General features: G+C 41.7%; 1 protein-coding gene across 6 annotated transcripts in view; it reads left to right on the top strand.

Annotated features, from left to right (window-relative positions):
* Positions 1–17,242, top strand: part of NEK11 (NIMA related kinase 11) — a 567,803-nt gene that overhangs the window by 347,940 nt on the left and 202,621 nt on the right. For all 6 annotated transcript variants that reach the window (XR_003854561.1, XR_003854560.1, XM_029589337.1 and 3 more), the window contains one exon: positions 11,178–11,238. Coding sequence is in view for 4 of the 6 variants with exons in the window: in XM_029589337.1 (XP_029445197.1) it covers positions 11,178–11,238 (61 nt within the window). In the remaining 2 variants the exon portion in view is untranslated. The remainder of the gene's footprint in view (positions 1–11,177; positions 11,239–17,242) is intronic.

Genomic DNA, 17,242 nt, shown 5'->3' with positions numbered 1-17,242 from the left:
TGGGTTCAAAAAAGGTTTGGATAAGTTCTTGGAGGAGAAGTCCATTAACGGCTATTAATCAAGTTTACTTAGGGAATAGCCACTGCTATTAATTGCATCAGTAGCATGGGATCTTCTTAGTGTTTGGATAATTGCCAGGTTCTTGTGGCCTGGTTTGGCCTCGGTAGGAAACAGGATGCTGGGCTTGATGGACCCTTGGTCTGACCCAGCATGGCAATTTCTTATGTTCTTACCTTACTCGTGATATTTACTCCTGCTCAATATCCAGAATAAGTGAAAAAATGACTGGGAAAGGGGTCTGGATGAAATGGTGGACCTTCAGGCTGAAGAGCCAGGAGCATCTTCATTAGCTGCAGATGGATTGGGTGAAGTGGTAGACTAATTGGTAAAACTGGTTATTTCGATGCCCTGCTCATGTTATAAAATCCCCTGACTTATGACTCAGGTAACAGCTGATTTACGGGGGGTAAATGCATCTAAATAATGCAGGTAAAATCTACTCGCATGTCCCTTTAAAATTTGAAGAAGAAATACCGCAGGTATGTCATTAGTGCATGCTTATCTGGCTAAATTCTGACTTATCCATCTAAGTAGTGCCTTTGCCACTACTTAGACAAATTTGACCTTATCTGGATAAGAAGTGACACTTATCTGGCTATATTCCATTTATCCAGCTAAGTAGCAGCAGGTGCAGGCATATTCAGCGACTTATCCATCTAAATTGTAGCCGGATAACTATTTATCCAGCTATAATTTAGACGGATAAAAGAGGGGTATTTTGGGAGCATTCAAGGGAGGGGCAGAGATATCCAGATAACCTAGCCAAATACCAGGTATATCCGGCTAGGTTAGCAAGGAATACTTTAGTCCTGCTTCTGAGCAGGTCAAGGCAGAGCTACCTGCTTATGGTCCTGGTATGGGAAGCGGTGGACAAGAAAAAGCTATTATGTTTTGCCACGGCCCCAATGTAAAGGGGCCAGTTGCCTGGAAGCAGAGATCAAGGAGTGGTCTCCCACAGCAGAGATAAAGACAGGGATAGGGCTAGTGTGAAGGAAGGTGGTGAGAGCATTTTCTGCCACCGCAGTGATGAAGGGATCAGTCCCATACTACATCGGCAATGCCAAGGAGAAAAAACCCAAAAGGCAGGCCCATGTAGCCATATGTGTGGGGGAAGGAAATCAGAGGTGCAGGCCCGTGAAGCCACATCTTCAGTCACGCAAAAAACAAAAGTAAAGAACTGAGCGGAGAGCCTTCTGAGTTATCCAGCTAAATGCATTTTGAATATGGACCTCCAAGTGTCTAACTTTTTTCTGCCTTAACTCTGCCCCCGCAGTTTCCAACAATTTGAATAACTAAATGTAGGTGCCTAGTGAAAAATATGCTCCAAAATTTAGGTGCTTTGCCCTAATCAGATTTCAAAGGGGGTCAAATTAGACACCCAAGTCCCTAAAATCTTTATTTACTAAGCTTTATTCCCAGTCATACAGGATGGGAGAAAAGCATTAGTAAATCAGGCTCTAAGCTAGGTGCCTAAACCCTTTGAAAATTGATCCTATAATGACTTTTAGCTCTCAACATAGAAATGCTGGTTGCTTTATCGTTCTTCCATGGTATTTTAGACCTACATGATTCACAAACTAGATAAATCCTTGCTAAATAGTTTAGTGAGTGTTTCTTCTCATTTTGTACCTATAGTATAAAAAAATAAATAATTAGGGGGCAACAATCAAAACTTTTTACATGGGTAGACACAGTTTCCCTGTGCAAGAACAGGGCTTATTGCCCCTCCCCCTTCCAGCATGAACATGGATGATAGTTCCTAGACTTTTAGATGTGGTGAAAGCAGGTTGGGGAAAGGAGAGGAAATTGCATGCGGTGACTTCAAATCATTTTGCATCTGTTTCAAAGCCGGGGAGTTTCTCTTTGAAAAGGTCCTGGTACCTGCAGGACCGCAGGCTCCATAAACAAACAGTCTTATTATTGCACACCCTACAAATAGAGGTCCAAATGAAGAAATAAATCCACTTTTTAACTCTGAACTGTAACTATTTAGCATTTTGTAGTATTTTTCTTTCCTATACAGTTTTCTCTTTTCTAAGGTCAGTCTGCATATTCCAATGTCTCTGCCAAATTACAGTTTAACATTAAGACGCATGCAAAATTATGCTTTCTGTAAAAAAAAACATATTTCATGCTGCTGGAGTATGCTATTAATTAATTTGGTAAAAGCTTTTCTAGTCTCTTGAATCCCTTGTCGAGGTCCATATTCTGCCGCTGTGTGGTTTGGCAAGTTAGCTGGATAAACATATCTGGCTAACTAACAGGCCTGGATTTGTCAGAAGGCACATTAGGCCTGTGCCCAGGACAGCAGAAATCTGGTGGGTCGGGGGGTCGGGGGGAAACAAGCTGGCTGAAGATGTGTTGCCTTTCAGCTCTGCTGAATCTCACTCAGTAGGGAACAGCCCTCTCCTTCCTGATCCAACCTCTCACCTCCAGGCACCATGGCCACACCCCTGAGTATATCCGACTATCCTAAAGTTAGCCAAATAACTTTATCCAGGTAACTTTAGGACAATTCTACAGGGTGACCACAGTTAGTCAGATAAGTTATCTGGCTAACTCTGAATATCAATACCTCATAAGAACATAAGAAAATGCCATACTGGGTCAGACCAAGGGTCCATCAAGCCCAGCATCCTGTTTCCAACAGAAGCCAATCCAGGCCATAAGAACCTGGCAAGTACCCAAAAACTAAGTCTATTCCATGTTACCATTGCTAATGGCAGTGGCTAAGTGAACTTAATAGCAGGTAATGGACTTTTCCTCCAAGAACTTATCCAATCCTTTTTTAAACACAGCTATACTAACTGCACTAACCACATCCTCTGGCATCAAATTCCAGAGTTTAATTGTGCGTTGAGTAAAAAAGAACTTTCTCCGATTAGTTTTAAATGTGCCCCATGCTAACTTCATGGAGTGCCCCCTAGTCTTTCTATTATCCAAAAGAGTAAATAACCGATTCACATCTACCCATTCTAGACCTCTCATGATTTTAAACATCTCTATCATATCCCCCCTCAGTCGTCTCTTCTCCAAGCTGAAAAGTCCTATCCTCTTTAGTCTTTCCCCATAAGGGAGCTGTTCCATTCCCCTTATCATTTTGGTAGCCCTTCTCTGTACCTTCTCCATCGCAATTATATCTTTTTTGAGATGCGGCGACCAGAATTGTACACAGTTTTCAAGGTGCGGTCTCACCATGGAGCGATACAGAGGCATTATGACATTTTCCGTTTTATTCACCATTCCCTTTCTAATAATTTCTAACATTCTGTTTGCTTTTTTGACTGCCGCAGCACACTGAACCGACGATTTCAATGTGTTATCCACTATGATGCCTAGATCTCTTTCTTGGGTTGTAGCACCTAATATGGAACCCAACATTGTGTAATTATAGCATGGGTTATTTTTCCCTATATGCATCACTTTGCACTTATCCACATTAAATTTCATCTGCCATTTGGATGCCCAATTTTCCAGTCTCACAAGGTCTTCCTCCAATTTATCACATTAACTGCGGCTGAATATTTAAAATGTGCCAATTAGCTGGATAAGTCGAAACTTGTCCCACTAAATAGTGCTGAATATGTATCTCGTAGTTTGTAGATTGAAGCTTTTTAATACATATTTTCAAGGAAGAGTGATTTGCGAGTTATTTCTCAGTTGACTGAGCCAATGATAAAAATTAGTTCAGCTTTACTTAAAAGTTTGAAAAAGTAAATATCTGAAAATGTTTGTTTAGTGAAGTTTCTGGATTTTGCTTGCCTTTAATTTTTCCTCATGTTTTTTGTAGCTATCATTGCAATGTCAATTTTACAGTCAAATCACCTGTTAAATTGTGGTAACATTAGGGCTTATTTACTAACAGGTGTGCTAAAACGAGCACCTGTGGGAAGTGGGAGGGAGCAGATGAGGTTACAAAAGTTTCATTTTAGCAGATACAGAAAAAATTAGTGCATTCCATGTTAAGTGGCATTTTAGTGTACACACTTCTTCTTTACTGATGCTAAAACTATTCTGACTCGAGTTTTAGTGCAAGGCCACAGAATATCATGCCTTCTATTGGCTCAGCCTCCAGATTGTTTAACACTGTCCTCCTGCCAGCTGGCCTTAGGGAGAGTGGGGGTGGCAGGGGGAGTAGGAGTAGAAGGGGAAAGATGATTCAGGGGTGGGGGTGGGGGGGTATGTGTTGACTAAGGGGGATATGGGATAATGTGTTGTCCTGAAGAGGACATAAGGAAGATGTATTACCAAGAGAAAGGGTTTGGGGGAGGGGAATGTCTTTTCCAGGGAGAGGTCCTGGGAGGGATCCCTTTGTGCAGCTCCTGTCTGGATGATCCTGCTGTGCCGGTTCAGTGTGCTAGCAGTTTTCTGCAGCTCCAGGCCAGAAATGACAGTTCATATACTATGAGGGTATGTGAAATGTAACTGTTGGTACTGTGGGCTTAGTCTATAGCAGGGGTGCTCAAACCAGTCCTACGGCCCCCCCTGCCAATCTGGTTTTCAGGATATCCCTAATGAATATGCATGAGAAATATTTTGCATTCGCAGGAAATAGTGCATGCAAATACATCTCATGCAAATTCATTAGGAATATCATGAAAACTCGACTGGCTGGGGGGACCTGTAGGACTGGTTTGAAGTCATTAGTACACTATCGGGCCGATACAGTACAGTGCGCTCCTGTTAACCCTCTATTGGACGCACGTTTTCGACACGCTAGCGTTACCCCTTATTCAGTAAGGGGCCGAAAATGCGCGTCCAATCCCCCGAACCTAATAGGGCCATCAACATGCAAATGCATGTTGATGGCCCTATTAGGTATTCCCGCACGATTCAGAAAACAAAATGTGCAGCCAAGCCGCATATTTTGCTTTCATAAATTAGCACCTACCCAAAGGTAGGTGCTAATTTCTTCGGGCACCGGGAAAGTGCACAGAAAAGCAGTAAAAACTGCTTGTCTGTGCACCCTACGACTTAATATCATGCCGATATTAAGTCGGAGGTCCCGAAAGTTACCAAAAGGTAAAAAAAAAAATAAAAAAATTTGAAGTCGGACCGCGGCTCGCGGGTTGAAAACCGGACGCTCAATTTTGCCGGTGTCCGGTTTCCGAACCTGTGGCTGTCAGCGGGCTCGAGAACCAACACCGGCAAAATTGAGCGTCGGCGGTCAAACCCGCTGACAGCCGCCGTGGACGTGCTAGTGTCCCTAGTGCCTCCTTTTGCCTGTTTTTACCACCGGGCCTAATTTTCATAGTGAATCGCGCGCACAGGAGAGTGGCCTGTGCGCGTGCCAAGAGAGCGGGCGCTCCCGCGGACTTTACTGAATCGGCCCGTATGTAACTGTTTATCACACTAATTGTTAACTTGCGAATGTTAAGTGCTAAACAGAGCTGGGTTTGTCCACATTAGGGGCTTTATATCTATGTGGGTTCTTTTGAAAATTGCCTTAATAATAGACAAGTAATTTATACAATTTAGAGCCAAATTAACCAGGACACAAAGTTTCCCTAATGTTAGATTCTGGATCATTTTATTTATCTAATTGATTTTCAGGAAATCATTAAGTACAAATAATTTAGTAAGATTTAATTCAATAATAAGCCATGCAATAAGAAATTTGGCTTGATTGTGGAAATTGGGCTTAGACTACAGAGTTTGAAAAATTATCAGAACCCATGGAATTTGCTTGGTATGGATTACTCTTATCTGAAAAATATTTGATTGTTGTAACATTGTTGGAAATTCCCATATGTTTTACTTTTTGGGACTTAAACCCTACTTTATGCCTTCTCTAAGTAAATACCTACATTGAAAGGCCAAAAGAAAGCAGAAGGATAGCGCAAAATCAGAACACTTGACAAAGTGTCAACATTGTAACCAATAAAATCCCTTGGTATTGCAAAAAAGGAATGACAGGCTCTCAACACTTTGAATTGTGAAGGGCAGAATGACAACCCTTTTCCCCCTAGAGTATTACACGGCAAACATGCTATAAATGAATAAACCCTGCAACTGCATGTATACACCATGAACTTAATGATGGACAATCAGTGCTATTGTATGACAGCGCTACCAGACTCACTATTATGAAATGAACAACAGTCAAACTGTAACGTGAGCACGCATTACAGACAATGTGGATTTGCACATGTAATTAGGCATACACACACATATATATTTCCATGCAAACATCTGTTGCAGTCAGAACTGGCACACAGTGTTTTGTCATATTTGATTCTACTTCCCCTCCCTCGATCCCAGTGCATGTCTGCTTCCATGCTTTTCTCTGCTGTCCCTCACCAGTATGCCTTACTAGTATGGGCTTACCTTATCTGTTTCCTGGTAGTGGCTAGTCTGACATGATGCGCTCTTGGCCCAGCTGCCATGTCAGTGGCTGAACCACATCATCTATGGCCTTTTACCATGTGCAGGTCCATGTGATAACCTTGGCTCCTTCCCCCTTACAGAACCACATGGGAAGAACAGCTACAGCCACCAAAGGAACTGAATAGCTCACAGTCTCCGCTCATGGAAAGAGGCTGTAGCTACTGTGGTCATGCAGTAATATAGCAGTCAGTCCCAGGGTGCCCCACTCAATTCTGCTGGATCTTGCTACAGCTATCTGGGACACATTCAGAGGAGCTGAACATGAGCATCATGCTGCCTTTTCCAGAGCCATCCCCCAAGGCAGTGTCCAGAGCCAATGAGACCATCACGGCCCTCTCCCTTGGCAGCCTCTACTCTCTTCTCTCCTGTTCCGCCACCACCAGCTATCTTATCTATTTCCCAGCAGTGCAGCTGATAGTAGAACCTCTTTCCTTCCTCATCCTCTGCCACGATTTCATTCTCAAGGAAAACCTGGCCAAAAGATTGGTATCTCCTGCCTGATCTGCTACCCTTACCACCCAACCACTGTGCAGCTGACAATTGGCAGATTGTTATTGCTGTTAATAATAATAATAATTAAAAAAAAATTAACTTGGATTGAATTAGTAGTAGACCGTTTACTATATTATAATTGCTTTGTTGATTTTGTTTGTTATTTGTTGTTATTGAATATCTTCTATTCTAAACCGTTTTGGACTTTTTTTGAAAATAGTAGTATAAAAGCTGAAATAAAATATTTTCTGCTTAAATGATATGTGACCCAAGAAGACCCAGGCTCACCTTTGATTATGGAGCTTTTGATCGGTCAAAGTCTCTTTGAGTCCCGCTGTCGTTCCTTGTGACCTTGGGCAAGTCACTTTACTCTCCATTGCCTCAGGTACAAACTTAGGGCCTCATTTTCCACGCCGCTCGCACGCGATACCAGGATAAGGGTAGAGTCGGGGCGGAGTTGACCCCGGAAGAGGAGGAGTCGGGGCATCACCGGGGCTGACTGCGCCGACGCCGCGGACATCGAAAAGGTAGGTGCCTTTTCGCGGCAGCTTTCGCTCCCAATAGCTACACCTCCTATGGTGACGCTATTGGGTGCGAAACCAGCAGTGATCGCATCGCGACGGTGCGATCGCTGCCGGCTAGCGCAGGCCCTCCCCCTGTTTCGGCCCCCCGCCCCTCATCTTCTAAAGTATCACAGGCCTGCGATACTTTAGAAAATGAGGCCCTTAGATTGTAAGCCTTCTGGGAACAGGGAAAATGCCTACAGTACCTGAATGTAAACCGATGTGATGTGTCAGATCGAATGTCGGTATATAAAAATAAATAAATAATAAATAAATATTCTTTATAAACATTAAGCCCCTCTGAGTCCAGAATTCCCTGTCTGGGGGGAGGGCAGGGAGTGAAAATATCTCCAAGGCTTTGAACATTAAGTCCATATTTTATCCATTACAGTCTTTCAAATATAGCAATAATAATAATGTTTGAAGCGAATTATAGTTTCCAACTTAACTTTACTGATTGATGATGGAAAGTGGATGTAATTGGTATTTTACAATTCCTTATTCAATACAGTCCATTCTGCGGTTGGTCTTTCAAATAATTCTGTAACTTTATAGTTCAAATTAATATGTTATGGTATAAATGATCCTTTCCAACCTTAAGGGATGGTTGTGAAGCTCCTTCTCAGAATTTGGTAGACAAGGTTCTCATATCCAATATAGATGATATAAAAAGTCCTATTTATCATACCTTAGTTGAGTTGTTTGGATTCTACTTCTTACTTATTAGCTTTAGATTTATTAAGTTTTATATACCATCACTAGGGACCCATCGTAATGCTTCACAACAAAAATAAAACATGCAGCTAAATATATCATACAACATTAATAAACCTAAAGTACATTAAAAATACAGTATTAAACCTTTTCTCCTTACTTCTCTCCTTGATGCCCGGAGGATACCGCTTCACTCCTTTCCTCAATATTCAGATGATATCATAGTGGTTGACACCTTGGATGGGTGCCACTGGTCTTCTCTGCACCTCTTTCTCCCAAGAATGAATGTAAATTCATTCCCTTACAGGACCTTTAATGGGAAACTCCAAACTCCGTACAGATGTTATTTCCTGAGTTCCTGAATCTATGGGAGCTCAGGCAGATGGAAAAGAAAAAAAGTAAAATAATTTCAAATTATAACCCAAAAAAGGAGAAGAATGAAGAGTGGAAAAATGTCCTTCAACCTAACTCAACGGGGGACATACGAGTTCTCTCAATATAGGAAAAAGACACCCTTTCCTCTAGTCCATACCCAGGCTTCATCCCAAGAAGCCCAAGGGTCCTTTCTCCAAGAAAACAATAAAAACGCAAGCAGGCATAAAGACATTCTGCCTCGTGAAAGGGCAAACTTAAAATTCATACTGCAAAATAATGGCTCTGGGTTTTATACTCTAGGGACTCCATCATTGCAGTCTCTCACATGGGTGAGCTAGCACCCAGCTAGCCACTACTTCTGTTCCCTACCCAGATAGGACAATCCTCTTAGAAGAGGCTCAAGAGAATCTTCTTCAGATATAAACTGGGCTTTTTATACAGCTCACAGTGTGGCACATATTCTAAGCCAAGTGAATAGGTCTGATCTACTGCCCTAGATGCCCGACAGTAAAATCTGAATAAAGACTCACAAGTTCAAAGCCTAACCTTGCTTACTATGCATTTTATCCTTTTCAGGTAGATAAAATGAAAAGCAATTGCTACACAGTAACTCTGTGATCTCTGTATAGAGAACATTTGACAGAAAAGTTCTATATTAACCATGAATCTTCAAGGCCAGCATACCAATCTTTACTAGAATTTAGCTTTTTCTAAATCCACATCTTAGTTAGGCCTTGCAGATTTTCTTATTAAAACAAGCATATCTAATGCCAAGTGAAGGGTTATGAGAATTGGTAATTCTATTAGTCATCAGATCTACTATACTAATTATGATATATACCATAAATTGCAAAAAGGTGAGAAATAAAATCATTAATTCCCCATGGCAACAACCAGAAGCATAGGCATGAAGGCATAATTAAAACATTCCTGTTTTTCCCTTCTCAGCAAATTAATGTCATAGATATTTTTGAACTAATTGGTGTTAAAATTGCTGACTTGTATATTGAGCTTGCAAGTGAGAATAAAAGCCAAGCATATCTTTGTTAAACGTCCTACAAGCTTTTTGCATATCTGTAAAATTCCTAAAAATTACTGACATAAAAATAAAATGCTTTTAATGTCTTCTTCCCTTGGGCCTCTGATCTTTTCCTGTGGCTTTCGGTACCATTTTTATGCTGATAACTCCCAGATCTACCTCTCTACACCAGAAATGTCACCACCGATCCAGTACCAAATTTCAGCCTGCGTGTCTGACATTGCCACCTGGATGTCCTGCTATTACTTTAACATGGTCATGACAGAACTTCTTGTACTCCCCTCTCGAACCCGCTTCCCCTCTGTAGATGGCACTCTCATCCTCCAAGTTCTCTCGGCCTGTAACCTTGGGGTCATCTTTGATGCCCCTCTTTCCTTCTTTATGTACATTCAGGATACTGCTAAAGTGTGTTGGTTCTTCCTCTGGAACATTACTAAAACCTGTCCCTTCCTTTCTGAGCTTGCTACCGAAAGGTATGTAAGAATTGCCATGCCGGGACAGACCAAGGTCCATTGAGTCCAGCAATCCTGTCTCTGACAGTGGCCAGACCAGGTCACAAGTACCTGAAAGATCTTATAAAGTAGATTTAATTCCTGATACTCACTCCCAGGGATAACAGTAGCTTTCTTTAGTCTATCTGTCTAATAATGTGTTATGGACATTACCTCCAGCAACTTCTCTAACCCTCTTTTAAATCCTGCTATGCAAGTCGCCTTGATCACATTCTCTGGCAACAAATTCCACAGCTTGATTGGGTGCTGAGCTCATCCACACTCTTATCACCGCCCGCTTAGACTACTGCAGCCTACTCTTGGCAGGCCTCCTGCGGTACTGTCTTTCTCCATTGCACTCTGTTTAAAGTTTGGCTGCATGACTTATCTACCTTTGGCATTGCTGTAACTATGTAATTCCTCTTCTCAAATTGCTACATAGGTTCTCTCTCTGCTTCCGTATACAGTTCAAGCTTCTCTTACTCGCCTAAAAAATGCATTCACCTTGTAGTTCTTCATTACCTATCTTCTCTTTTCTCTCTCTACACCCTTCCTCATAAACTCTGTTTATCAGACAATTTACTGTTCTCTATACCTGTCTCCCCTCCGGTGCCAACTCCCAGCTCCACTCTTTCCACCTTTTGTCGTATGCTTGAATACACTTTTTGAGTCTATGCATTATGCTTTTTCTCTGGCCATATTAAAATCTAGTTTAATAGCTCAACTTTTTGAAGCTGCTTTAAATCCTAAGTAATTCTTTACAATAAATGCACTTCCCGTAGATGCTCCTCATGTATTTTTGTCTTGACCAGATTGTAGGCACCATAGAGCAGGGGCTGTTGTTTATGTGTATCTGTATAGTGCTGTATATACCTAGATTCACTGTAGAAATGATAAATAGTTGTAGCAGGAGTAATTTAATGCCAAATGAAACTCCCATTTTGCCTGAAGTAAGTAAAGAAATAAACTGCATAATGAACAGGCCCAAGTTGGTTCACATTTATGCGTGGTAGTCAGGCACATGTATCATTGTTTTCATTTTCTTTTTATTAACAGGACAGTGATGCTGAAGCAATGGTTAGATACTTGGAAAGTGTCCTTGACCTCTCTTCTCCAGGTGAGATGAATTTAATTCTCCAGAATATGAGTACACCTTTGAAGGATTGCATCCGTGTTCATCTAAACTAAGCTATCGTATTTCATATGAGTTATTGATAATTACATAATTTTCTGCCGTAAATGTATTTTCTTTTGAGTAACTCAGTTTTGCATCTCACCCTGCCCCTCTGTCAATATATATGGCCATTGGAGAGAGTCTGGGTTGAGGAGTCCCATAATTTCTATTTGGGCTTTCGGTCATGGCTGTTGGATGATATTTAAAATAATTTCAAAGGTCTTGTTATTTTGGAACCAAATTGTCGGAAAAAGTGAGAGACCACGGAACGTGCCCTTAAGAAATAATGAGGGGTTCCAGGTTTTTTTTTCTAAATGGTGTCTGGGGGTCTCTTAACTATGGGGGAAGTAATGTTAGGTATACTTTGGGTTGTTTATGTGTAACCCCCTTTAAGAGATGCGGGGATGAGGATCCTTTAGTGCAGTATTCTGCAACCCATATAAGCTGGTGTTCAAAGTTTGATGGGCTCAGGATTTGGTTCTGAATATTGAGGTTCAAGGTCTCACAAGCAGGGGAAGACCAAAGAGTGCAGTTTAAGCTTTGGATGCCAGGGAACCCCCTTGGTAATACCCTAAGAAAGAATCCTGGAGCCTGTTTGGGAAGAATACCAAGTTACATTATATGGCGAGATGAGTTACACATTTTTCAAGTGGAAGAGTAATAAGGAGTCTATATGTGCTCAGAATGTCGCCGTGCATGCACTGACAGGATTGAAGGTTAGACAATATGTTACTCCAGGTCTTTATAAGTTTCATGGGCTCCTGATTGCTTGGCAAATTAAATACAAGGTAACCAAGACAAATCACAAGTTACTTAGAACCCTGAGTCACCCTGGATTTATGCCATGCTTAAAATGTATAATCCTCCTCGCTTGCTGTTCCCTCTGTTAAAGCAGCTCATCTGAGACAAGGGAGCCTGCTTTTTCCATCACTGGTCCAATGCTCTGGAATTCCATGCCTGAACAACATAAGATTGACTTCTTGCACCAAAAGTCTTAGAAAGCTTTTGAAAACCCAGCTTTTTCAGCTGCCTTTTAACCCTGAGTCTTAGCAACAGGTATAAATTACCTTTATCTCAGGGCAGGCCAGGTTATAAATGTATGGCTAATATGGCATTTATAGTATTGAATACTAATTGTATTTTCATTTTTTATGTAATATTATTGTGACTGGAAACCCTTTGAATTTCGTCTAGGCAGTATACAAATCTTTTAAGGGTCATTCCATAACAAGTGGACCAAGGAGCAGGACAGAGACTGAATGATATATGGAGGTGGGGAAGGGGGGCAGCACAGTCATTGTTCACACAGGCAGCAAAAAACTGGCACTGACCTAGACTTTTGCATGTTCAGGCTTGGATGCAGTAAATAACACAGCCCAATAAAATGTCCATTTTGAGGGGTCATTTATGAAAGCATGTTGAAGCAAGATGTATCATAAGCTACAAGCATGGTAAGCACAACAAGCTTCGCTGCACTGTAAAATTTCACATCTCTGGCTCATTTGTGTGTTACACAGCGGGCCGTCAAAGATGCTTCTTTGTAACATAGTGTGCCCATGCATGGAAATGATGCATATCGTTGGGGCCATAATTCTGACCAAAGCAAGGTCGGGTCCAAAATGAAACAGTGTGACTTTTGTAGAAAAAAAAGATGCTCTTTCAAATGATATAAAAAAGAAAAGATTTAAATCTATACAGTAGAGATATTTGCACCTGAAAATTGGCAAACATTTGCATAAAAAGGTGACATTATGTCTTTTTTTAATTTAGATTTATATTGAACTTTTCGCACTTTTTTCAGCATTTCAAAGTGGATTACATTCAGATACTGTAGGTATTTCCCTATCCCTAGATGCAACTATATCTTTGCTTCCAGTTGGCTGCAAAGTCTCCTAGTGCAAATCCTAGATGTACATCATGGGCCATGACTCCTGATCCAGTTATGGCCTGAATTGAAGGGCAATGAGGAGTCAAGGTAGGCCTTAAATTTCTTTTGTAAAATGTTTCACATACTTTGCTGGCCTATAAAAAGGGTAGCAAGCTCATGTTAGGTTTCAGACTTTGCATAGGAATTTAGCATCAGAGATTATAATAATCCCCAAAATGTCAGGCCCCTAACAGAGGTTGTTTGGCTGCAGTGCCCAGACAAAGTGGCCATTTTGTGTTGCGTGGAGCACAGTACTCTGAATGAACTTCGTTTAGCTGCCTCTACCTCTTGAACCAATAGAGCAGTGGCGTAGCCAGAAATGAATTTTTGGCTGGGCCCAAGGTTAACATGGGTGGGCACTAAAAGTCTGAGCCATGGAATTCATATTCTTATTGATAAATACTTTCACACACACACACCTGACAATAGATTTCTAAATAATCTGCTACAGCTGTTATACTTTTAATATTTTAAACTCAATTACTTCAAGCAGCTACCAATGCTAAACCTAATATATAGTTATGAAAGCATTTCAATTATACTTAAAGAGATCTCAAGTGGCAGTATCTCATAACTTACAAAGAACCATATACTAGTCTACTATAAAGACAGATATCTCATCATACATCACGGTATTCTGTGAGATGTTTTAAAACCCTCTGGAATGTTGTACCAAAATATTTCTACTTGAAAAAAGCTCAGAAAAGCAATGTACTTTTAAGATGGAACTAGGTTCAAACTAATTACAAATTCAATGATGAAGGAACCCTCTTTCCTTAAACTTATCAAACGCAGTAATTCATGACCATCATAATAGGCATCATTGTGTGGTAAAGTATACCTTTGTCACTCTGCCTTATGCTTAATCATAGGTCAGTCCATATTTTTAAGTGTTTTTGTTGCTTAATTCACCCCAGTGATATACTCCAAATTTCTAGCAATAATCTTGTTACATCAATTCAAGGTTACTTATGTTGAAAATTATGAACCAAACTTATCTGGATAATACGATGTTATTACTTCTTCTTAACCACCATCGACTTTGAGCTTGATGCCACGCCAAGATACGCCATGCTGTGGAACAGTGGCGTAGCCACGGGTGGGCCTGGGTGGGCAGGTGCCCACCCAACTTAGACCCAGGCCCACCCAACTAGCACCGGAACTGCAAGGCTGTCGCGGGATCCCATCCCCGCGACAGCGAACAAGAGAACCCACGCCTCGCGCGCCATCACGGCACACGTGGGGAAGCGCTGCTGCGGCCGCATGGCCGACCGGTCTTCCTGTTCGGGGGGGGGGAGCGGAAGCGCGCGCGCAGCTTCCGCTTCCTCCCCCCAATGCAGGAAGATCAGCTGCCTCTCCTGCTGCCACCCATTCTCCTGCTATTTTCGGACCAAACGGCCCGCCGAACTTCCTGTTTGGGGGAGCGGAAGCGCTGCGCACAGCTTCCGCTTTCTCCCCCAGAGCAGGAAGATCAGCTGCCTCTCCTGCTGCCACCGGCCTCCTGCTATCTTCTTCGGGCGTCGGGCCGTATGGTCCGCCGATCTTCCTGCTTGGGGGGGGGGGAAGCGGACGTTGTGCGCTGCGCTTCCGCTCCCCCCCCCCGACAGGAAGTTCGGCGGGCAGTACGGCCCGACGCCCGAAGATAGCAGGAGTCCGGTGGCAGCAGGAGAGGCAGCTGATCTTCCTGCTCTGGGGGAGAAAGCGGAAGCTGTGCACGTGCTTGAATGTGTATGTGTGGATGAGAATGGGAGTGTGTGTGGGTGAAAACTGGAGCCTGGGTGTGTATGTGGGTGAGAATGGAAGCTTGAATATGTGGGTGAATGGGAGCTCGAATGTGTGTATGTGTGGTTGAGAATGGGAGCCTGGGTTTGTGGGTGGGTGAGAATGGGAGCTTGAATGTGTGTATATATGGGTGAGAATGAGAGCCTGGGTTTGTGTGGGTGGGTGAGAATGGAAGCTTGAATATGTGGATAAGAATGGGTGCTTGAATGTGTGTATGTGTGGGTGAGAATAGTACCTTAAATGTGTATATGTATGGATGAGAATGGGAGCTTGAATATGTGTGGGTGAGACTGGGAGCATGGGTTTGTGGGTGAGAATGGGAGTCTGGGTTTATGTGTGTGGGTGAGAATGGGTGCCTGGATGTGCGTCTGTGTGTGCATAAGAATATAAGCCTGGGGAGGGGTGGGAAAGTGAGAACTTGAATGTGAGCTTGTGGGGGGGGGGGTGGGGGGGGAGAGCATATGAGAGTGACAGCTTGAGTGTGTGAGAGGGAGTCTGTGAGAGAAAGCGTGTATGTGTGTGTGTGTGTGTGTGTGTGTGGAAGGGAAGAAGACAGTAATAGAAGAAAGACACTGAAAAGGAATTAGGAAATGAGCTATAAGGGAAAAAATGGGAAAAAGAGACCAGGACCAACTGATTAGAAAAATACAAAGATCAGACAACAAAGGTAAAAATATATATCTATATTTTGAGATGTTAGCAATTTAAATGTAAGCAACACAACCGCTCTCTCAAAATTTATGGACAGGTAGGAGCCGTGTATAAAATCGTAATAATAAGAAGGCTAAAGTACCACAAATCACCGTGAATTATGTTTGTATCATTAAGTAAACCTCATACTTAGGCGTAGATGTGAATGCTATGCTGCATAATTTGGCATTATTTATCAGTAAAAAAAACAACTAGTAGACCTGCATGCCTACAGCCCACCCATGTTAACCTTGTGCCCACCCAAAAAATCAATTCTGGCTACGCCACTGCTGTGGAATATATTACGCCCTTGAAGAAGGACTCGATGCTAGTCCGAAACATTGTGCAATGTTGGGCATAGAACAGCAATATAGTGAATTCTCATATTGCTGACAATTTGAGGGCATCAAGCTCAAAGTCGATGGTGGTTAAGAAGAAGTAATAACATTGTATTATCCAGATAAGTTTGGTTCATAATTTTCAACAAAAGTAACCTTGAACTGATGTAACACAAGATTATTGCTAGAAATTTGGAGTATATCACTGGGGTGAATTAAGCCTTTCTTTCTTCCAGCTTTAAGCTTCCCAAGTTTTTTACTCCTTGTTAAATGTAACTTTGCCTTATTCACCTCTCTTGTTAATTACTATTTTATTTATTGCTTCAGTTATACCCTTGTTCTATGTAAACCGATCCGATATGGATATTACTATGAAGGTCGGTATAAAAAAAGTGTTAAATAAATAAATAAATAAAAAACACTTAAAAATATGGACTGACCTATGATTAAGCATAAGGCAGAGTGACAAAGGTATACTTTACCACACAATGATGCCTATTATGATGGTCATGAATTACTGCGTTTGATAAGTTTAAGAAAATAGGAAAGAGGGTTCCTTCATCATTGAATTTGTACCAAAATATTTACCATAATTGAGCAAATGCCTTATTAATCTGTATCAATAAAACAGATAAATATCTTTGAAGATTTCTTTTCCTTTCCTATGGCTCAACTATTTAGTTTTAGTCTTCCTCTGATGCTGACATTTGCTGAATCGAGTCCAGGGGCTCCTGACATTCATCCCCATTTCTTTACAAAGGAAGAACAGAAAAAAAGACTGTTCTGGATAAAGAGATGTCTTGAAGGTGGTCATACCCTTTGGCTGACAGCTGGGATGTATCCTTAGCAGTGTGGAGAGGATAACTGGGTAGACAGGAGAAAAAGGCTATCCAGCCCTGTCATTTACTAAGCTATCATCATGTAAACATACACTCTGCATCCACAAATAAGATTGATACAATTGCCTACATGCTAGTAAAATACCTCACCTCAGGCACACACACAGAACCGACCTTCATCAAAGTACAGAAGGACCACACATTATAAATATGGAGATAGAAACTGGAATGGAAAACCAAAAAAAGCCACTCTGCATGCAGTGCAAACCTGGAGAAATGGAAAGAGAAATATAGCACCTAACAGTCCCAGGAACTGCAATAATGCACACAAACTAAGCCGCACAAAGTTACACCTGCATTATGGAACATAT

This window comes from Rhinatrema bivittatum, chromosome 2 (genome assembly GCF_901001135.1).
Source record: "Rhinatrema bivittatum chromosome 2, aRhiBiv1.1, whole genome shotgun sequence".
NCBI classification, from domain to species: domain Eukaryota; kingdom Metazoa; phylum Chordata; class Amphibia; order Gymnophiona; family Rhinatrematidae; genus Rhinatrema; species Rhinatrema bivittatum.
Note: the sequence above shows the minus strand (reverse complement) of the source record. Positions and strands in the feature narration are given on the sequence as shown.